The sequence below is a fragment of the Halichoerus grypus genome, chromosome 8 (assembly GCF_964656455.1).
Source record: "Halichoerus grypus chromosome 8, mHalGry1.hap1.1, whole genome shotgun sequence".
NCBI lineage: Eukaryota > Metazoa > Chordata > Mammalia > Carnivora > Phocidae > Halichoerus > Halichoerus grypus.
The window spans coordinates 101,658,896-101,683,422 of record NC_135719.1 but is presented as its reverse complement, the minus strand read 5'-3'; the positions used below and the strand labels follow the sequence as shown (position 1 = coordinate 101,683,422).

The following is a 24,527-nucleotide window of genomic DNA, read 5'->3' as shown; positions in this document are numbered from 1 at the left end:
ACCTAGAACTCGGTAAACATTCAATATCAACATATATAATTATTATTTTTATTACCATCTCCCTTCAGTATATATGTAGGGAGATGGTTTAACAAGAAAAATTTTGAACCAGAGATTACTAATGTAAGTGAATAGATTTAATATAATATAATGGTATATTTTTAGAATATAATGGTATAAATTTAGAATCATTTATTCAATTGAACAGAACACAATTAGCTATTTATCTCTCCTAAGGAGTCTTTCCTATCTAAGTGGATTTTTTCCTCACAATAATTTTTTTATTTACAGTTTCTTAAAATTAAATGCTTCATAATAAAGCATACTGAATAACTCTTACACCATGAAACACTTATTTTATCAGAATAGTGAACTCTAACTTTTTTCACACTTGAAGCTTTTTTTCATCATATTTAAAGTCTTCACACTACACCATTTAATCCTAACTGTGTAGGTCTCTTCTCACTGGGTATTCTAAGGAATGAAATGCTGAGCTCATTAATACCCAGTTTGCTTAAAGTGCACCTTACATCACGGAAGTTTTCCACAGACAAATGTGACTGGATTACAGTGAGTGTGCTCAGTTTCACATTTTCTCGCTTATTTTGGTTAAGGAACCACCCTGGAATCCAAGTAGTTTGGGCATTCTATTAAATAACAGTAATGATTACTTTCATTTAGGGATGCTTTCCAACCCAGACTCTGTTGAACTTTTTGAAAACACACTGTGTTTGAAGAGATTTAACCCAACACTATCCAGTGTTTTTATAGGCTGTTAATAAATTAGTGGACTGAATCTTCTAGGTTTGGATGAATGACACATTCATATATAGTGCGGGTCTAAAAAATCCATTATTTGAAATGATCTAATAGGTCAGATACATTCAAAGAATTCCCATAGAAAAACATTCATATAAAAAGTAAATATGTATTTTAGGATATTGCCATGGTAAGTACAATTAATTATATTTTGACCTTTGCCATTTAAAAACAAATTTATAAGAAGATAAGTAATTGCAAACGCTTAGACAAAAACAAATATAATGAGAGTAAACGTGTATTCACTTAACATATTTGCATTTGACTCTAGTATCATTAATCTCTACTCCACTTCAGCTTTTCATTCCAGTGAATATACCTCTGATCCTATAATCACTCCAAACCTCCCCACTCTGAAATATTAAATTCCAACAAATTCAGTTTATCGACTAAAACTTTCTGGCCTCCTAACACTGTTGACCTCAGTGTACTTGCTTTGCAGGTTTTTAAATTGTCCTAGTAATTCAATCCATTGAGTGTCTTCCCCCATTAGTTTCCTTCTGAATTCATATGCTTCCGGAGCCAACTTGGATCCAAGGTCTGTTGCTTAAACTGTGTTCTCCCCATGGCCCTGTCCGTTTGTCCTTTTGCTTGACTCTATCAAGTCTCCACTCATAATATCAAACTGATGAATTTTGAAGGCTCAGAGGCATTTGTGTCAGTTATCTGTTATAGTGTAGTGAACTACTCTAAAACCTAGGGGCTTAAAATAATCGCATTTTATGCTATCTAATTATCTAGTCCCTAGCGAGTCAAGAATTTGAAGAGAACCTGCCTGGGCTATTCCTCTGTTTCATGTGGTATTATCTGGGTCACTTGGTGGTATTTTGCCGATGGCTGGTCTGGTCTGGAAGGTAGAAGATGGCCTCACATGTCTGGAACCCTGGTGGGGATGGCTGGAAGGCTGACCTTAACTCTGCCCTTTCCTTCTCAGTATAATCTCAGGGCCTCTTGAGATGGTTTCTTTAGTAGGGTAGTTGGACTTATTTCATGGGTCAGCGCTCCCAGAATAAGTATTTTAAGAGATAGAAAGTAAAACTCCCAGTCTCCTGTCTAGGCCTGGGCCTAGAAAATGATGGAACATTACTTTTGATCTATTGGTTGAACACAGAATCCACAGAGTAGACATAGAACCCAGGTCTTGATGGAAGGAATATTGAAGATCTTGCGGACATCTTTACCCTCTTATATCATTCAGTCATTCATTCTTCTTTTATGCATTCATTCAGTAATGATCTGGCACTAGCTCTAATGCTGGGATACAGAGGATACGGAGGATGATGCAATGACAGGGAGTTTCAAGTCCCTTTATAATGGAACTCATATGAACTAGATATGAACAAATGGTGTTGCTATGCAGGAAATAAATACAATTATTACTAACATTTTGTTATTAATAGTAGGAGAGATACTTAACTAATTGTTAGTCAAGTGGGCTTTCTAAAGAGGTAAAATATGAACAATGAGAATCAGACAGCCATGGAAAAAGTGAAGGAAAGAACAACTGGGGAAGAAAGAATCCAGAAAGGGCTTCTCATGCAGAAATAGGAAGAAAACGTATGTTTCTGAAATATAATTAAGATAAAAATGGTTGAGAACATGGCCAGAGCCAGAACTTGTAGGACCTTGTAGGACTGGTTAAAAAGCAGGGGTGAGTCAATAAAGTGTTTTAAATGGGAGAATAACAAGAGGTGATTTCTCTTGTAAAAGAATATCTGACCAATATCCGAGACATAGAAGGTCAAAAAAGGAAGCACACTGGCCTGTTTGAAGGCTATTGCAGGACATTTGAAGTAGTCCATGTGAGAGTTAATAGTGGCAGTGGAGATTGAGAGAAATATATAAATTCCTGATATATTTTGAAGGTAGAATTAATAGATAAGTATATTTTCTAATCGTGGACAATATTATTGAACAAATAGGTGTCATTCCTGATCTCTACTATTTAACCATCCCTTCACATGCCAAAAATCTTCAACACACATATACTCCACAGAAAATACTTTTGCTATAATCATTTATGATATTAAACTTGTCTATATATATCTAAAGTTGTATATTGCTTTATATATATATATATAAGGCTATATATATATATGTATATATATATCTAAAGTTGTATATTGCTAATATTTGGCACATTTTATTACTTCAAATAATGCATTAAAATCTTTTAATTTTTGTAATACAGCTCTCTGGATCTACTTATCTCTCTGCTTATTTATATTTATTCTCCTATAGTAGCTTTTATTTTCCTCTAACCCCATAAGTGATTATATTCAGGAGTAAATCCAAATTTGTCATTTTATTTGTCTTTATGTTCTCTCTGAGCTCTCTTTTTTTTTTTTTAAAGATTTTTTTTTTTTTTTATTTGAGACAGAATGAGAGAGAGAGAGCACATGAGAGGGGGGAGGGTCAGAGGGAGAAGCAGGCTCCCCGCCGAGCAGGGAGCCCGATGCGGGACTCGATCCAGGGACTCCAGGATCATGACCTGAGCCGAAGGCAGTCGCCCAACCAACTGAGCCACCCAGGCGCCCTCTCTGAGCTCTCTTAACAAAACAAAACCATACCCTGCAGCCAGGCCTCCATTTTGAGCTTTAGATCCATATTTCCACTTGGTTATCAGAGACATGTGTGTGATTCTGGGTATATATTAGACAAAATATTCCTCAACTTCCTTCCAATGCAAACAACCAAAATGCTAGGAAGTTTCTAAAAATATTATTAAAAGCATTAAAATGTTTATTTTAAAAATACGATGTCAAATTTATAAGAAAGCAAGACAATGAGGCTGATTTTGCCCTGAGGGCATTTGCTGACAAGGGCAAATTTAAGCTTCAGTGTTGATGGCATTTCTGGCCAAGGGGTGCAGAACTCCAAACCCAGAGTATATCCTGGGGGAAAATTTTACCCACAGAAGTTGGAACTCAAAGGACTGTATCCATAGGGTAACAGTAAAGTAGAAGTAAACCCAGTCTACACATTCCTACTTCTAAGAAACTTGCCTTTGAAGTGAGCAAGGTAGGGGTGATGTGGGAGCACATACTTTATGTTACAATCACAAATTGCCTCTTATCTGGATTTTTAACTCAAATTCATATCACCTGGATGATTAAAGTAAAACCTTAATCCATGAACTTAGATTAATGTGATCCTAGACATTGAGGTCAGTAGCTGTCTGTAGACACAAATCTCTCTAGAGAAAGGAAACATCATCTTAGGCATTAAAGAATTCCCATAAATATTTTTAAAGAACAATGAATAGCACATACTCAAAATTAACCAAGAATACACAGAAACAAGTTACCCTGAGAGAAGATCAACAGAAAAACATCCTTAAAACCATAACTGGAAACATCTGACAGTATAAAACAATTACTTTGTTTAAAGAAATAAGAGACAAACCTTACTATGTTGGCGGATAATGAGAAAGTATAAAAGTAATGGCATAACAGGTATACAAAAGAACTACTCAGAACACTGAAAGCTATATTATTGTAATTAAAAACACAATGGATGGGTTTAGCAGATTAAGTAGAGCTGAAGAAAGAATTAATGCTCAGAAGAATTTATTCATAATGCAATGCAGGAAAAGCAAGAAATGGAAAACTTGGAAGAGAGTATACGGGACATGGAATACAGAATGCAAAAGACACTCAAATGAGGATAGAAAGAAAAAAGCACAGGTATTCTAAGAGCTAATGATGAGATTTTCCAGAAATTTCTTAGATGAAAGACATCAAACTTAAATCAACAGATTTTAAAAGCCCAGCAAATCACAAACTGTTAAGTACAAAGAAATCTCTACCTAAAAACATTATATTGAACCTGTAGAACATCAAAGGTAAAAACATTTGAAAGAGTAGCTGTAGAAAAAAAGCACAGTGACTTCAAAGTGTGAAACTTTGAGCTTACTTCTCTACAGCAGTAATGGTCATCTGAAGACAGTAGAACTGTATCTAATATGCTGAAAGAAAATAACTGCCAATCTCTAATCCTATGTACAAGGAAAACATCTTTTAAGAATAGGTTAAAAATATATTTTCAGAAAATCGAGATCAGAAAGGTCACTAAAGATAAATCTAAATGATGTACTTTAGATAAAATTTGGAAAGTGATCACAGATTTGTAAGGTCTGTAGTGAAAGAAGGAATTAAAGGCAAATGAGTCAGTGTATATCTGGACAATTCTAAAAAATAGTGCAGGTATAACATTATAATAATGTCCAAAAGGTTTTAAGAGAAGAAAAGAGAATTAAAATTAGTGGCAGGAGAAGGGTTGGAATAATCATGTAATCCATTAAATCTGACAAAAGACAAAGAAAAAAGATCACAAAAATTAATAGAAAGTACAAAACAGGAAGGTACATTTGTACTCAAATATATCAGTAGTCATAGTAAACGTAAATAAAGTGTTAAGTGCTCTGGGTAAAATAAAAAGTTTTCCAGACTTTCTTAAAAAAATAGAATATAACCACATGCTGTTTAAAAGAGATGCTTGTAAAATATAAGGATAATGGAACTTTAAAAGAATGGAAAAGTCATAACATGCAACTACTAACTAAGTGAACGTCAGAGTAACTATATTCATTAATTGAGACAAAATAGAGTTTTATATAATAAAACTTTAATAGAGATGAAGGAGGTTATTGCAAAATGAGAAAAGCTTCAATTTATCAATAAAATAAAGCAATTCAAATTTGTATGTACCTAGTAGCATAACCTCAAAATATGTAAAGCAAAAAGGAGACAGAACTATAATAATTGTTTTTAAACTACTACCCTTTTGGATGAGTTTAACCACTCTTCTAAATTAATCCAAGTAGAATTAGTACGGTACAAACCCAACAACTATGTAGATGATTTGGACAACTCATTTGCCAGACTTGATCCAATACCACATCACATCCCTAAACTGCAAACTATTCCTTCTTTGCAAGCATACATAGAACAAAAATCAATTATATATTGGGCTATAAATCAGGTTTCAACAAATTTCAGAAAACTGAAATCATATGGACTATTTTCTCTAACCATGACTCAATTAAGCAAACAATCAGAACAAAGAGACAATAAAAAAATAACCTATATATTTGGAAATGAAGAAACACCTGCCTACTAGGTATCCCTGCTGTGTGACTAGCAGGTGCACAAGTTCAACATGTCCAACATGTCCACTGTACCCTAAATTACCCCTCCTTCTTTCCCCATCTTTGTCACTGACACCGTTATCCATCTCATTATCTAAAGCATCATTTGTGGTTTCGCTGACATTGCCTTAGTTCAGGCTTTCAGCAATGATGTTCTCATTTTCTCTGTAACCAGACTCTTCCCTTTGAGGTCTATGTTCCTCCTATCTGCCACAATAGTCTTTCTAAAAGATCGGTTTAGTCAATAAAGCCTTCATTTAAAAAAAATTTAGACGGACCTACAGGGTATTATGCTAAGTGCAGTAAGTCAAACAAAGACGAATACCATATGATTTCACTTACATGTGGAATCTGACAAATGAAACAAACAAAACAGAAACAGACTTCTCATAGATGCAGAAAACAATCTGGTAATTGACGTAGGGGCTTCTTTTTCAACCACATTTTGATGTCATTTAAAGGCATAGGGGCATGGGGGGGGATGGATGAAATAAATGAAGGGGATTATGAGGTACAATAGAAAAAAATTAATGACCCTCAATACCAAAAGAATAAACCCTAAATTCCATAACATGACATTCAAGAATCCTTGAATAGAGTCCCTGTCTTTCTTTCCATCTTTATTTTCTCCCAAGTTCTCATGCACCTTTTGTGCACCAGCTATGCTAACTCATTTATACTTCTCTGAACATCCCCTCCTTTCTATCTTCTCTTTACCTTTGTATATATTAATCTCCCTACATAGGATATCCTCTCTTATTGTTTCCCCACCTGACCATTTCCTATATATCCTGGAAGACAAAGCTCAAGTATCACATTCCTTGAGATGCCTTGCCTGGTCAATCTTCATAGTGTTATTCACTTCTTTACTTTCTACCCGAGAATTGTTTTTGTCCTCAGTTTTGTAAATCAGCTATTTAAATATCTGCCTATTGTGTTAGATCATAAATTACATGCAGACAGGAATTTTTTCTCATTCATTTTTTTAAAATTCTTAGCAGTTATATAGGAAGAGCTCAAAAATTGAATTTATGAATAAAATTAGAGTTAGTAAGATAGTTTAAACATATTTGTTGAAAGAAGCAAGGGTCAGTCAACAGATTGGCAATGAGAAGGGACAGGGATAGTATAACACGTAGATGGAATAACATGAAAAGAATAGTGGAGGGCAAATTTGGTGTGGCATTTCTAAAACCTTTTAGCATCTTGTTGGAAGAGATGCCAAGTAGAGTTGTACGGGTTTTATACTGCACAACTCAAGAGGGTGTCATACACATCTAGTCAAGGATGCAATAGTGTTGTGCAGTGCAGTCCTGAGTGGTCACATGGTTTATTTGATTAAATGAATCCCATCGTTAGTGCCCAGGAAGTAATTGTTATTTAATATAACTACTAGGAGTCATTAAGAAAAGGATTATATTTTGCATATTCTACATAATGAGAGAAGTATGTAACACTTTTTAGAAATCTTTCCACCAAGAACAAAAAGGTTAGGTACCTAATATAGCAAATTTTAATAATATAGAAAAAAATAACATTTAAAACAGGTAAGTTAGTCATTGCAGTGAATGTCCACCTGTGGTATAATTTGTAAAGTTTGCTTACGGTTTACACATGAATATTATGACTTTTAGTCAAATAAGTTCAGACCAAATAATTTAGAAAATGAATTATATACTTGAGTTACCTATTCTATTAAATAAGGGATACTCAGAAGCCAAACTGGGAATAATTAGAATTGACTGACTTGAGGGCGCCCGGGTGGCTCAGTTGGTTAAGCGACTGCCTTCGGCTCAGGTCATGATCCTGGAGTCCTGGGATCGAGTTCTGCATTGCATCAGGCTCCCTGCTCAATGGGGAGTCTGCTTCTCCCTCTGACCCTCACCCCTCTCATGCATGCTTTCTCTCTCTCTCATTCTCTCTCTCTCAAATAAATACATTAAATCTTAAAAAAAAAAAAAAAAAGAATTCACTGACATGAACCAATGGCTTTATCTGTTTCAAAGTCTTATGCTACTTTGGAGATTCTGCATTTTCCACCTAGAACATCATTTGGTTGTTGACAGTATAAACCAAACATAGTCCTGATATTTTGTTCTGGGAAGTAGCTAGAAAGAAAAAAAATGAACTCTGCTACTTTCACCTGCAAATGCTTTTTTAAAGCAATGAATCTCATTCACTGCCCACAGTCAGTAAATGATGTTTCCCATTTCCCATCCCAAGCTGAAATTCCTGGTTTGTTCTCCACCCACCTCTGACTCTTCCCTGTTGCTAGATGTGTTCTTAAAAATAGCTTCTCAGGGCGCCTGGGTGGCTCAGTTGATCAAGCGGCTGCCTGCGGCTCAGGTCATGATCCCAGGGTCCTGGTATCGAGCCCCATGTTGGACTCCCTGCTCAGCGGAGAGCCTGCTTCTTCCTCTCCCTCTGCCTTCTGCCTACTTGTGCTCGCTCTCTATCTCTCTGTCAAATTAATTAATTAATTAATTAATCTTAATCTTAAAAATCTTAAAAAAAAAAAAATAGTTTCTCTCAGGGCACCTGGGTGGCTCAGTCGTTAAGCATCTGCCTTTGGCTCAGGTCATGGTCCCAGAGTCCTGGGATCGAGCCCCGCATCGGGTTCCCTGCTCTGTGGGAAGCCTGCTTCTCTCTCTCCCACTCCCCCTGCTTGTGTTCCCTCTCTCGCTGTGTCTCTCTGTCAAATAAATAAATAAAATCTTTAAAAAAAAATAGCTTCTCACAATAAGAATAGCCCTTGGCTTATTGAAAACCATGTGTTTCATCTGTTTTTAACATGTCTTCTACAGATCCTCCTGCTGTGGAACCAGCATTTCTGGAGATCCGGCAAGGACAAGACCGAAGTGTTACTATGAGCTGCCGGGTCCTGAGAGCCTATCCAATACGGGTGCTGACCTATGAGTGGCGCTTGGGCAATAAATTATTACGGACTGGTCAGTTTGACTCTCAAGAGTACACAGAATACCCGGTGAAGAGTCTTTCCAATGAAAACTATGGGGTTTATAATTGCAGCATCATAAATGAAGCTGGAGCTGGGAGATGCAGCTTTCTTGTTACAGGTAAGATTCTAAGTATTTCACCATATGATCAAGGGATCTTCAATATAAGAAAGTGTTTTGCAAATCCATGGAACATACTATGAGTAGCTTGTCTGCTATAGCTAGAGTTACTCATTTCTTTTCAAGGCAAATTTATTGTAGTAGTAGCAGTTTATGTGCCTATAAAATTAGAAGTTTATGTGAATTTAAGAAGATTTGGTGAAGAGGTTGCTTATTTTGAGTGTTTAAGTAATAAAGTGACAAATCTTAACTAGCTTTTTTTATCAAATTGCAAATATTAATACATATTTTCTTTTGCAAGTCTAAAATTGCTTGTTAACCAACACCTGCTTTGGTTTTCTTAATAGTAGAAAGAGTGTTTTTTCTTCTTATTTATTTACTACCTCTATGTGGTGAAACTCAATTTTGTCCTTGGCTTACCAAATATTCAGACAGAAAGCAATAAAGTTGTATCTGGCATATAATAAATTAGAAAAGAAGTATCAATAAATACTTTTTGATGTCATTATCTTACAGTATATTAAAAGAAATATTAAGTCTGTATTAAATCTTAGGTAATTATGTAAATTATTTTATAATCTATATACTAAGGTAAATTTGTGTGATTTTTGAGCTAGGGTTTAGACATACATTGAAAGGATATATTCCTTTTATTCCTTTTCAGGATTATTTTGTTCTGGTAAAGTTAGTTTTAATAGTTGGAGTATTCATGCTAGTAAAAGAAGAAACTGGACATTGTGTATTATCTGAAAAGCAGTTGTAAATATTATGATTAAAGTGTTTCAGACTTAATTAAAACTTGTTCATGGGTAATATAAATTTTTATTCATAAGTTCTTATAAGAAAATTTTCTAAACATGAATCACCTTGAGATATTTTTGCTTCCTGAAATGTGATATTAGATAGGTAAAATGTAATGGACTAACCAAAGAATATGAAGATGTCCCCTTTGCTGGATCCTTACCACCTCTTGATTTTGCAATCCCTTTTATCAACATTCAGTTGAAATTAAAGATTTCTACTTTGATTCTTAAAATGAACTATTCAAACAAAACCAGAAGTCCCTAGGACAATACTACTTACATGGTGACCTCACTGCTAATTTTTATCCTAGGAATATTTACAAGGGAAAGAAAATGTAGTGTATTATTCTATAGAGTAATTTAAATGGCATGATGTACTTCATTGTTTAATTACCTATTATTGTCCCAAAACAATAAGAATCTTTCAAAGGTAGTTGTTTTCTACTTATTGGTAGAAATAGGTCACCTTTTTTTCATTAACCCACAAAACAAAAACACTCCATAAAATTAACTACATCCCTTTCTTCAAACTTTTGGGACTTATATACATTCTAATTTTTTTGTTGTTGTTGACATTGTTTTCTAACTTTAGGCTAGTTTAGATCATGCTACCTCTGTAAGATTTTCATTTGTTCTCTATTATGTGACCCAAATCCTATTTTCTGAACTAGAAGATAAGACCAGAAGAAACAGTTTTCCCAGAAGACACCATTTTCCCATTCAAGATCCATGGGGTGTAGTAAGTAGATTTTGATAGCTCCAGAAAGGAATAAACCTGTTAGGGGTTGCCCCACAAAAGGAGAGGAAATAGACCCAAGAATTGATTTGTCTACTGTGCGCATTTTTCTATCTTCATGTCAGCCTCATTGTTTCAATATTTCCACATACAATCTAATATATTTTTGAAGAAAAACAGAAATATTTAAGTTCCAAGTATTGTATAATCTGGGAAAATAAACATTTGACCCTTGAATAACACAGGAGTTTGGAGCACCAACTCCCCATATAGTCAAAAATTTTCATATAGTTTTTAACTCCCCCAAAACTTTACTAATAACCTACTGTTGACCAGAAGCCTTACTGATGATATAGTCTTGTAACACATATTTTGTATGTTACATGTATTATATACCTTATTTTTACAATAAAGTAAGCTAGAGAAAAGAAAATGTTATTAAGAAAATCATGAGAAAGAGAAAATACATTTATAGTACTGTGCTGTAAAAACAAACAAACAAACAAAAACAAAAACAAAACCAGAAACCTCCATGTGTAAGTAGACACATGTAGTTCAAATCTCTGTTGTTCAAGGGTCAGTTGTATAAAGAAATCAATGATCAGAGGTCTCAAAGAAACTTCAAAAAGACATTTATTTCTTCTATTAAAATACATCACAGTTAGTAATCCTTATGAATTTCCCACAATTCAAAACCCTTTGAAGCTATACTGAGGGAACTAAGGAATAGGATATATACAAGAAGACATATATTCTTTATGCATATATTCTTTACCCACAAAACAGATCTTTGAAGACAATTCTATTTATTTCCTGACAGCCAAATTAAGAAAATTTTAATTTTTTAATTATTATAGCTATTTTATCAAATTCAAGATCCCTCTTCCACTAGTCATGAAGTTTTTACAGTCACTCAAAAGTGAACTTGATCTCACTATGCATCAAAATGTACAGAATTGAACTAAAAGGCAATGGCAGCCCTCAGATTTATATTTACTTTCGCTCCCAGGAAAGTTAAAAAATTCACACCTCCTTTTCCCAGTTATATCATGTGTGTGTGTTGTGTGGGAGTATATGGAGTAGGTGAGTGGGGTTGTGTTTACTGAGAGGTCAGGGTGTGAGAATATTTTCCTGCAAAGGAAAAGAAGAAGGTAAGCAAAGATATTTTGGGAACAGTGAACAGCCTGGCTTGTAGCGCACTGTCCATGTTAGAAAATATTAACTATAATACCACAAAATACAGTGTATTTGCATTTCTTTTATTTACTAATATCATTATGGTAAAGATAAGCATAGTTTTATTTGTTTGTTTTATGGTTTAAGTAAGCTTTGTGAACAATGGTAGGAACCTAAACACCATTTATCATGTTTTTCTATGGAGAATTTTTACAAGTTCCAGGAAGTATATATACACAGTTATATAAAATTTAGACTTATAAACCATTTAGAAATTTGATCAATGGAGACAATTTTAGATTCTTTTCAATGAAACATATTAAAGGAATAGTGTTTTCTTTAACGGGTAACAGTGAATATATACTCTATAAGAATTTTTATTGCATAACTACAAAGTATAATTACACATGAAACAACCTATATGTATTGTCTCCTTTCTGATGAAAGTTTTGCAATCTGGAAAATATTTAACAATTATTTACTGTGTAACTACTAATTGCTGGGTACTAGGGTAGACACCAGAAATAGAATAATAAATACTTTCTCCCAGAAATCTTTCACCATCATGTCAGTTTCTAAGTTTTATCAGTTGTATATTTGTTTGGTATTTTGAATCTATCATTTTATTTTTATCCCTATTGCACTTGTATAGCCTTATATTCTCTTATCTGGGATATTACAGTAGACTTTTATCTGATATCTGAATATTCAGCCTCTTTCCCTTTCAGTCCATTTTTTATACTGTGGGACTTTATTTTCCTAGAAAATGTGTCTTACTCTTACTGGAAAATGTTGATGATCTTCATGGCCTGTAGGTGATATATAAATTAATTGTCATGAATTTTCAAATCACTCATTAATATCCCAAATAGAATATATAAAATCATCTGTCCTTCAATCCTACCAGTTACGCCAACTCTAGTCAAATTAGATCATGCCGCCTGCCACCAAATCATTACACATTTTCAAGACTCTCTGCCTTTGTTCACATATTACTTTATTCTTAAATACTAGCCCTTTGTGTATTCCACTACTAGATTATAGTGACCCTTGTGTATGCCTTTACTAGGGTCATTTTGGTTCTTGCTCCTCAGCCAACTAGAGATGTGTAGGTTGTAATACTATATTATTTTATAATTCACAAATTAATTATGTATGTTATTATTTTTCAAGTATCTGAAGGTATCAGTAAAACTCCAAGTAACCGTGATTTGAACAAGATAGAAAATTATTACACTCAGGTTGAGCCTTGAAGTATCATTTCAGAAACTAACATAATGGCTCTTCCACAAAGTCTTCAGGGATTCGGGTCTCTTCCATCGTATTGTTCAATCATCATCAGTAGATGGCACTTCTTATAGCACTAATGGCTACTGAAGTCCCAGCTAATTACTTCTACATTTCAGTGAATTACCTCTTTTTAAGGAAACTTCCTTAAAAAGGAGTAGTTTTTGGCGCCTGGGTGGCTCAGTCGTTAAGCGGCTGCCTTCGGCTCAGGTCATGATCCCAGAGTCTTGGGATCGAGTCCCACATCAGGCTCCCTGCTCAGCGGGAAGCCTACTTCTCCCTCTCCCACTCCCCCTGCTTGTGTTCCTGCTCTCGCTGTCTCTGTCAAATAAATAAATAAAATCTTAAAAAAAAAAAAAAAGGAGTAGTTTTAGATACCCTTTCTACTTGCATCTCATTGGAGATAATCCTATTGGTGTATCTGCAATAAAAGCTATGGAGTATAGATTTTATTCTAAGATTATATCACACTTGCTCATATATATTTTAAATTGCCTTAATTGAAAATATTGCAATGGAATTAAATGGAGATTTTCAAGGAAAATCTAGGTTTTATCCCTGGAATACTTAACGCCATTACTGACAGGCAACTTTTCAGGAACCGTGGCAATTGAGGTCTTAGAATAATTTGAAAAGACAAGAATATGTTTAATCAGAGACTTCATAATATATTCTATTGATGAGCAATGGAATTGAGGGTACTGTGTTACTTATTGCTGCCTAACCCATTACTAAAAACTGAGCATCTTGAAAGAGCACGCATTTATAATCTCACAACTTCTGTGTGTCAGAAGTCCAGGCATGGCTTAGCTAGATCCTCTGTTCTGGGTCTCACAAGGCTGCAATCAAAGTGTTGGCTGGAATGTTCTTATCTGGAGGCTCACCTTCAGACAGGAAGTTGAATCATGTCCAAACTTATTAAGGTTATTGAAAGAATTAATTTCCTTATGGTTGTATGTAGAGGACCCAAGTGTTTTATTCATTGCTGGCTGAGGCCACTTTCATGTCCTAGAAGATACCTGCATGTCCTAGAGACCACCTGTAATTCTTTGTCATGTGGGCTTCCCAACATGGATGTCTACTTCATCAGGCCAGCAAGAAGAACCTCTAGTGCTCTGGTCAGCTAGGATGAAATTTTTATATTATAACATAATTACTGAAGTGACATCCATCAGTTTCTTCCCTCTTTCAGTAGGAAAGAATTACACAGAAAAACATGAAACCAGAGATAAGAATCACTGGAAGTCAATATAGGGTCTCTCTGCCACAAATACCAGCATTTTCTGCCACAAGGAGTATCTTTTTTTAAATACAACCTACATATAAAGGTAACTAACTGCTTTATCTATGGCAATATTTAAAGAAATCCTTCAATTTAATATCTTTCAATAAACATGGTAAATAGGGACGCCTGGGTGGCTCAGTCTTTAAGCATCTGCCTTTGGCTCATGTCTTGATCCCAGGGTCCTGGGATCGAGCCCCACATCGGGCTCCCCACTCTGCAGGAAGCCGGCTTCTCCCCCTCCCATTCTCCCTGCTTATGTTCCCTCTCTCGCTGTGTCTCTCTCTGTCAAATAAATAAAATCTTTAAATAAAATAAAATAAAATAAAATAAAATAAAATAAAATAAACAAAAATAAATAAATAAATATGGCAAATAGGGTTTTACCAAGCAAAAATTTGCCTGTGATTGTTAATTTCACCTCTAGTTTGGAAATATTTGTGCTAGGATTGTGCACAGTTTTCCTTTTGGTATATTACAATATTCAGATTTACATATTAGAACTACTATTTTCTCCATGTTCAGCAACAGCAGATCAGACACAGAACTAAAATTAGATTCTAGAGAACAAATAAGGCAAAGATGAGAAAGTTTTATGAAAGGGAGTACATGTTATCACTCAGTGAATACAAAGAAATTCAGGTTGATTGGGAGCTATAATATTGCCCAAGACAGGAGAAAATATTGTTGGAGGACTCTAGCATTGCTTAGTTTTGAAGAATGAAGAGGAAGAAATAACAACCAAATCAGATTTGACTCCAAATCAAAATATCAAAATATTTTATTCTTTTTTTCTAATGTCAGATTGAATTATATACTGTCCAGATAGAAAATATATTTTATTCCCTGGCAATGCATATGTTTGTTCTATTCAGCCAGATACTTAATTTCTTATGAATATATAAAAATGAGCAACATAAGATTATGGATAAATCATGAACAACTATCAGAAGTAAGAGCAAATGAAATTGGAAAAATATCTAGTACAATTTCCTGTGATAAGTTGGGGCGCCTGGGGGACTCTGTTGGTTAAGTGTCAGACTCTTGGTTTTGGCTCAGGTCATGATCTCAGGGTCATGAGATGGAGCCCCACCTCTGGCTCCTTGGTGCTAGTCTGCTTGAGATTTCTCTCCTCCTTCCCCCCACTGCCCCTCCCCCTCCGCCCGTGTGGGCTCACTCTCTCTCTCTCTCTCTCTCCCCCCCCTTTCTCTCTTAAATAAATAAATAAATTTTTTTAATTCCTATAATAACTCTAAAAGGTAAGAAACTTGCATGTAAAATCAAATATTTTTCAGGGCAGAATTTTATTACATTTATTAGAATTTTATTTATTATAATAGATAAACTAGTAGATCCCAATGTTTCAGCCAGATTATGAGTTATAGCTATTTTTTAAAGAGAAAATGCATCATATGTGCTAACAACTCTTAATGTGTAACATTCTATAGTGTGTAAATTGATTCCACTTATATCTTTTTCATCTCAAACAATCCTGTGAATTGTGTGGAAGAGGTGGTGTCACCCTCCTTTGACAGATTCGGCTGACAAAGGCTCAGGAAGCCAAAAATAAAATGTGTGCCTTCGATTGTAAATTCAAGCTCTTTTTGACACACCTCAGTGACTCTTTTATTAGTGGTGCTAAGGGAATTTTTTAATAATTAAGCTAGATAAAATGTAGGTGAGTCCAAGCTGAATCTGAAAAAGCAGAAATAAAAATGTGAATACTAATAAAGGAAGTCAACACTATCACTAAGCAAAAATTATACCAAAATATTTACTTTAGTCTAGGATCTAATTTACACAATATTTTAGACAAATTTTATTTTTTTCCTCTAGTAAACATTTCATGAATAATCTATATTTCACACTATACCTAAGGAAAAACTTCAATTAAAATTTTTATTGTATTTAGTTTGATGTAGAAGTTTGATTCTTCCTTAAATTCTCTCATTACTCATTTTCTTCATTATAAAATCATGCAATTCCTCCAATGAAAGATTTAAAGCAGTGTGGTCATCAAAAGCCTATTGTTGGACCCAAAATAAAACATTGCAAAATAAAAGAGCAATTCCAGATAATTTCATGCACTTATATTTCATTATTCACAGGTAGTTTAAAATGTAGACAAACTAAGAAAGTCATGATTCTCATCTGATACACTAATTTCTGAATGACACACACTGTTATTCACTATAACACACTATCTGGTCTAATTGACCAGAGATAAAGTTCAAGTTAAGTCCCCCCACAGGGGGTAAAGAATTTGATAAGGATGGAAATTAACTGAATTTAGTAAAATTAAAGTAGATTTGAAAGAGTTAAACATCAAAGTCAGAAAATTTGGCCCTGGGTCGAGGGAGGGAAGCATAGCTGAGAGACTGACCTACATAGAGTAAGTTGACCACATCTTGGAACCAGAAAAAGAAAGAGGTAAACGTATACATGCAACTAAAAGCAGGATATAAGACTCAAACTAGGGATGGCTTGTGCTATAGACTGAGTTGCTTCCCTCAAAAATCCATATGTTGCAGCTCTCCCTCCCCCAGATACATACAGTGCCCCAATGTGATAATATTTAGAGATGAGGACTTTTTTTTTCTTAATTTTTTATTGTTATGTTAATCACCATACATTACATCATTAGTTTTTGATGTAGTGTTCCATGATTCATTGTTTGTGTATAACACCCAGTGCTCCATGCAGAACATGCCCTCTTTAATAGCCATCACCAGGCCAACCCATCCTCTCACCCCCTCCCCTCTAGAACCCTCAGTTTGTTTTTCAGAGTCTATTGTCTAGAGATGAGGACTTTGGGAGATCAATCAGTAGGTTTAGATGAGGTCATGAGAGTGGAGTTCTCCTAATGGTATTAGTACCCCCATTAGAAGAGATGCCAGAGACCTTGCTCCCTTGCTGTTTCATGTCATGTGAAAACACATTGAGAAGACAGCCATTGCAAGTTCGGAAGAGAGCAGTCCCCAGAAATTGGCTATGCTGGCACCCTGATCTTGGACTTCCACCCTCCAGAACAGTGAGAAAATAAATGTCTGGTTGTTTAAGCTATCTAGCTGATGGTATTTTGTTATGGCAGTGCATGCAGACTAATACAGCCTGTCACAATCATAAATGCCATACCATGTCAGAAATCACAGTATCAAATTATAGCAAGGAGCAAAGAAAACAAACTCTCATGGTCTGCGTGGAACTTTCTGGATAATGTATTGTGAATGTGGCTGTCTTTCCTTCTTGGTAACTAAATATAAAGATAGTTCTTCATTGACTGAAAGATGTTAAAAATGTCTAACAGTTCAGCCTTGTGTAGGCCATTGAATGCTTTGTGGCCATGGCATCTTTATCTGTAGAACGGAAGACATGCTTCCCATAAAACGTAATTTTAGGAGTACCAAGTAAGCTAATCAGTGTGACAGCAGCAAAATAGTACAATCATATAAATTTAAGATGGACGGATTTTCAGATTTAGCCATAGGTAAGCAAACTTTCTGCTTTCTATCCTGGTAATATAACAATGAAAATACCACCATAAAAAGTGGGGGAGGAAGGATAACTGATTGCAGAAATATTGTCAGTAATCAATATACACCTGAGCTCTGGTCAAGAGACAGATGTGTGATGAGACAATCAAGCTGGAGTAGAAGCTAGTGACATTTTGGAGCTAATTTGAGAGAGGACTTTGTATTATAGGTGAGGTGGTTTTTTTTCTTCCTTTGTATATTATTTTAGATGGATTATTACCTGACATTACCATAGGGCAAGAAAGCAGACTCTGACTTGAAACACTAGAGGGAGAATTGAGAAAGAGAACTAGAGCCTGGCGGAGGGTAGACAGTGTAGAGTGGTGAGGTCAGCCAAGATGGCCGGCTCCTGCATTTCTTCTTTTCTTTCCCCTGTCCCCCTCCCCTGACCTTTTCAACAGACAACTCCCCAGAGACAGTACCTGGAATTGAGGTATTGGAAACTGGGGATACTGGAGGGAGAAAATCCCTGAGGAGGACCAGGATGGGAAGATAGAGAATCATGGGACTGATGCTGAAACCAGAATCTCTCTGACCTGAAGCACTCTTCCCCTTTCCCAGAGGAGCACAAACAAGCAACTAGGCTATTTCACCCTTATAGACAATATCAGACAAGGTAGTTAGGGGTCTTTTAGGAAAAAAATATGCACAATCAAAAACAAAATTATTATGAAATAAAGAAAACAAAATAATCCATTTCACAATAGATGGGAGTAATAAGAAACAATACTATTATAATTACCACAAAACAACATCTTCAGAGAAAGCAGGGATGATATAAGAAATAGAAGGAAGAAAACTAGCAATGAAGAAAAATCACTTGGTGATAACGGATATAAAAAAATGTAATTGCTAAAATAAATAAGTAAGTGACTAGTGTAAATATACAGAATAGACACAGCCAAAGAATGAGTAGGTTAGCTGGAATATCTGGTTTAGAAACCTTCCCAAAAAGCAGCAATAGAGAATACGAATATAATGTGAAATTTTAAGAGATGGGGAGAAGAGAAGCAAAAGTATAAATAGAAGTCCTCCCCCCAGGACCTGGAGGAGTTCCTGGCACAGTGAATACTATTAATGAACACTTGTTGAATGAATGAATGAATGAATGAGTGAATGAAGCCATAAGAAGAGAAGAAAAAATTTTTAAGTTTAAATTTCATATGTGAATTTTCATCCGGGTTAAATTAAACACATTGCTTAAATTATACTAATTATACTTTAAAATTTGGGGCCACTTTTTGACTCTGTTTATATGTTACAGAATATTTGTCAGTTTTTTTCTTTATACTAATTTTCTTTCATTTCTAATTTAAGCAGTATCATATACTTAACCATATGTTGACCATGTCTTTAAAATACACACACTATACAACCCATGTCTTTAAAAATTCCTACTTTTTTAAATTGAAGGCTAATTAGTATACAGTGTTATATTAGTTTCAGGTGTACAATTGTTTCAACAATTCTGTACATTTCTCATTGTTCATCATGATAAGTGCACTCTTACCTATTTCACTCATCCCCCTGCCCACCTCTTCTCTGGCAACCACCAGTTTGTTCTCTGTATTTAAGAGTCCGTTTTTTTGTTTGTCCCTTTTTTTGTTTGTTTTGTTTCTTAAATTCTACATATGAGTGAAATCATATGGTATTTGTCTTTCTTGGACTGACTTATTTCACTTAGCACTATGCCCTCTAGGTCCATCCATGTTGTTGCAAAGGTGACATTTTATTCTGTTTTATAGCTGAATGATACTGATGTCATATATATATATATATATGACATCTTCTTTTAAAAACCATTGAACATTATAATTTAGCTTTGCTAAACTCTTGAAAGTTACCTGGTAAAAATGAGTAGGACCAGCCTTTTTACTATCTTCTATAGGACCAGCCTGTATACTATGTACAACCATACAATTAGACAAATTCTATGAGGTGACAGTTTTTAGGAGGAAAAGGGGTAATTCCTGTAAGATGGGAAACTCATGAAGTGAGCCCTATTATCAGTCTAGCTCTCTGTCTAGGGACATAATTCCTGTAAGATGGCAAACTCATGAGGTGAGCCCTATTATCAGTCTAGCTCTCTGTCTAGGGACGTATGCCATATATGAGCATCCTGAGCTGGAGTCCAAACAGAGCACAGATTTCTGGCAGGCCTGGGGAAATATATATTAAAGTTTGGGGCAGCACAAGGGACTATCTACAGGGTAGAGCACGGGAGCAGATAGGGCTATGTAGAGGAAAGGTAATGGGAGTTTGTGTGGATTCCATATTAGTCTTTACCTGAGGATTGGGCTACACAGACAAGGTGAAACTATATGAGGCTTAGCATTTTCTGCTATTTGGGTTCAGAGTCGAAAAGTGATAGTAGAATTCAAGCAGTGCTGGAGGAAGCTAGGATTTCAGCAAAATAATATATACCTCCTTAAAATTCCAGACATCCTGGTGGGATATCAGAATGATTAAGCCTTAGGAAATAAGGGTCATGTTTGAGAGGAAGGGTTTAGTCTAGATACTCCCTGACAAAGGCTAACATCAAGCCCTGATAAGATTCCTGGGCAGGCAGAATTTAGAAGTCGAATCCCACCAAGTTAGAAGAGCTTGGGAAACACCCGATGTTCTCCACTGATCTCACCCATAAAATGTAAAAAGCTAGCATACAAAAGTATCAGGTGGTCATCAGGTAACTGAATTACCCAGTAGAATAAACACAACACTCCTCAGAGGAAAAGAGCATGTTCAGTTATCTGTAATATTTAATGTTATATCATATGTAATGTTATATTTATTACTAATAATGTAGTAATAACAATTATAATTTATTACTATAATGCTCAATAAACAATAAAAATTATTGACACATAAAGAAAATAGGAAAATGTTACTCTTAGTTAAGAATAACAATGGTCTATTAAAAAGGAGTCCTGAGATAGCCCAAATGTTGGGTACAGCAAAAACTAGCTATTATTAATAATTTCAAAGTATTCAAGGAAAATATGTTCTAAGATTTAAAGATAAATGAAGTATTTGTGAGCAAATGGATAAGAGGGGGGAAAAAAACCCTCTAATAAAGAACCAAATGCAAATTCTGCAACTAAAACTCTACAATAACTGAAATGGAAAATTACCTGGATGGGCTTAAGAGCTGAAGGGTCAGTGAAATTGAAGACAAATTGAAAGAGCTGATACAATCTGGTAGAAAAAGAAATGAAGACTAAAGAAAAGAGACTTAAGAACCTGGGGGATAATATAAAATGGTCTAAAATGGATGTCATTGAAGTTCTAAAAGAAGAGAATGAGAATGGGACAAAAAAAAATTCTTCAAAAAGCAGCCAGAATAAAAAATGACATTCTGATGATACACATAGCAGTTACCTTCTCATTAGAAACAATGTGGGCTGGAAGACAATGGAACAACATCTTTAAATCTTCAAAATTCTTTAAAATATATATCCAGTGAAAACATACTTTAAAAAAAATAGCATCAACTCTATTTTTCTGAACAATGAAAGCTAGAGAATTAGTAGTCAGCAAAACTGTACCATAAAATATGCCAAAGGATACTCTTCCTACTAAAGGGAAAGGTTATCAGTGGAAACCAGAATCTATAAAAATAAATAGAGTCTTTCCTCCTATGTTTCCTCTAGGAATTTTATAGTTTCAGACCTTACATTTAAATCTTTAATCCATTTTGAGTTCATTTTTATGTATGGTGAAAGACAGGGGTTCAATTTCATTCTTTGGGATGTGGATATCCAGTTTTTTCAATACCATTTATTGAAGAGACTATCTTCTCAAAATGTATTCTTGGCACCCTTGACAAAGATCAGATGACTTACATGAGTGAGTTCATTTCTGGACTCTTAACACATACACTCACATACACATACACACACTCATGCAAACACACTCATACAAAGAAACTTTTGAAAGTGATGGGTGTGTATTACCTGGGTTGTGGTGTTGGTAACACAAGGTATACGTATGTCCAAAATTAACAAACTGTATATATTAATTATGTGCAGTTTTTTGTATACCAATTATATCTCAATAAAGCTGTGGAAAAATGAAATGAAGAGGATCAGATCCAGGAAATAAGTAGGTAAAGATAAAAGACTATGTTTCTTTTTCCTTCTAATTTCCATAATAAACAGCCATACAAAGAGTGATCAGCAAACTACAGCTTGGAGACCAGCCAACTGATTTTTGTAAATAAAGATTAATTGGAACATAGCCTTCCCCACTTGTTTATGTATTGTCTATGGCTACTTTCATGCTACAACAGGAGAAGTGAGTGAGTGGTTGTAACAACAATCCTATAGCTCATAAGCCTAAAGTATTTACACTCTAGCCCTCTAAGGAAAAGTCTGTCAATCCTTGGTTTGAAGCAAAACAAACAAACAAAAAAAATTATTAAGGTTTATAACATATTTAGAACTAAAATATCACAACAGTAGCATAAATGATGGGATTAATTTGAATTATATAGTTATAAATTTATAACATTTGTGCAGTGAGAAGTGAATAGGGACCTCAGAAAATCATGAAATGTGAAGTATGATATATAAAGTGATGTAATATTGACTTTAAACAGAATCAGTAAGTTAAATTTGCATAGTTTTAGTCATACAGAAACTTCTAAGAAGTTTTTTAAAAAGTGGTACATCAAAGGAATTAAAATGTACATGAATTTACTCAAAATATCATAGGAAAAGAGCAATATGTGAACAATAAAAACATTGAAGGGACAAAGAAAATAAAGAGTAGGATAGTAAGCTTTAACCCAATTATGCCAATAATTACATTAAATGTAAATGAATTTAACACTCCAGTTAGTTATCAGAAATCATGGTACTGGATTAAAAAAAAGAAAAGCAAGTTCTTTACAAGATGCACCCTGCTGTCTATAAGAAACACATATTACATACAAAGACACAAAGAAGTGGGAAGGAAAAGAATGGAGGAACACAACATGCAAACAGCAGACAGGAAAACTAACATGGTTGTATTATTATCAGACAAAATAAACTTAAAGACATAGAAAAGTTGTGAATTAAAAAGGGACATTTAAAAATCATAAAAGAGGAATTTATAGAAAGACATAATAGTTACAAATATGTGTGTGTTTCTAATAATAGAGCTGTGCAAAGTTCATAAATACAAAAGTGCCAGGAGAAATAGACTATTCCATAATTATGGCTGAAGATTTTAACATCTATCTATGAATAATTGATAGAATATGTACCCAGAAAATCACTGATGTTTTAGAAGATCTGAGCTATATTATCAAACAAATTAAACTAATTGACATTTATAGATCATTATACCCAAAGTTGTAAACTTTGTGCACAAGGAATGTTCACTAAGCTATATAATATGCTGACCAAACATTTTCCTTATAAGGTTAGGAATAAGACAAAAATACTCACTCTTGGGGCGCCTGGGTGGCTCAGTTGGTTAAGCATCTGCCTTCAGCTCAGGTCATGATCCCCAGGTCCTGGGATTGAGCCCCATGTTGGGCTCCCTGCTCAGTGGGGAGTCTGCTTCTCCCTCTCCCTCTGCTCCTACCCCCCCACCTTGTGCTTGCTCTCTCTCTTTCTCTCTCTCAAATAAATAAACAAAATCTTAAAAAAAAAACTAAAAAATTCTTATCCTCCACAAATATTATACTGCAGGTCTTTATCACTACACAAGAGAAGTAAAGACCAGAAAGGAAGAAGTAAAAATAATTCTATTCTCAAATCATATGGTTATTTTTGTGGACAATCTTACTTGAATTAATAAGATGATTTAGCAATAGCATAGGATACAAAATCAATCATTTCTGTATAAAAATACAATACATAAAATCAATAATTTATAATAGCTATAAATGTTTGAAATTGAAATGTAAAAAACACCATTTCTGATGACATCAAAATACGAATAATTTTAATAAAATATGCACAAGATATACACTTGAAAAATAATAAAAAAAAATTGCTCAGGGAACTGAAACAAGACCTAAGTAAATGGAGAAATATACCAAATTCATGGAATGGAAGAATCAATATCATTTTGATACTTATTCTCCAAATTAATCTATAGATTCAATGCAATCTCAACAAAATTACCAGTGTTTTTTTTTTCTTTTTTCTTTTTTTGATGGAAATTGAAAATCTTACTCTACTTTTTATTTGGAAAACTGAGTTCCACCAATAGTTAGATCTCTATTGGGGAAAAAGAATAAAGTTGGAGGTCTCATACTACCTGATTTCAAGGCTTACTGTAAAACCACAATAATCAAGATAGTGTGGGTTTTTTATAAACACAAGGAAGGATCAATCAGACAAGATAAAGAATGAAGAAATAGACCTCTATGGTTGCATATATGATACATGTAAGGTCAACTGAGTTTTTCAAAGTCACTGGCATAATCCATTGCAGAAATGATAGTTTTCTGGATAAATTGTGCTAGAACTGGATATCCATATTGGAAAAAATAAGTCATAAACAATACCTTACACTGTCCACAAGATTAACTTAAAGATAGACTGTAGATGTAAATATAGGAAACTAAAACTGTAAAATTCTAGAATAGAACATAGAAGAAAATCTATGCAAATTTGGAATAGGCAAAGATTTCTTAGAAAGTGAACAAATAAAAGCACCAGTTATTAAAGAAT

General features: G+C 34.5%; 1 protein-coding gene across 3 annotated transcripts in view; it reads left to right on the top strand.

Annotated features, from left to right (window-relative positions):
• The window catches only part of MDGA2 (MAM domain containing glycosylphosphatidylinositol anchor 2), a 797,037-nt gene that overhangs the window by 665,590 nt on the left and 106,920 nt on the right, over nucleotides 1–24,527 (top strand). For all 3 annotated transcript variants that reach the window (XM_078053641.1, XM_078053640.1, XM_078053642.1), the window contains one exon: nucleotides 8,773–9,042. In XM_078053641.1, coding sequence (XP_077909767.1) covers nucleotides 8,773–9,042 — 270 coding nt within the window. The remainder of the gene's footprint in view (nucleotides 1–8,772; nucleotides 9,043–24,527) is intronic.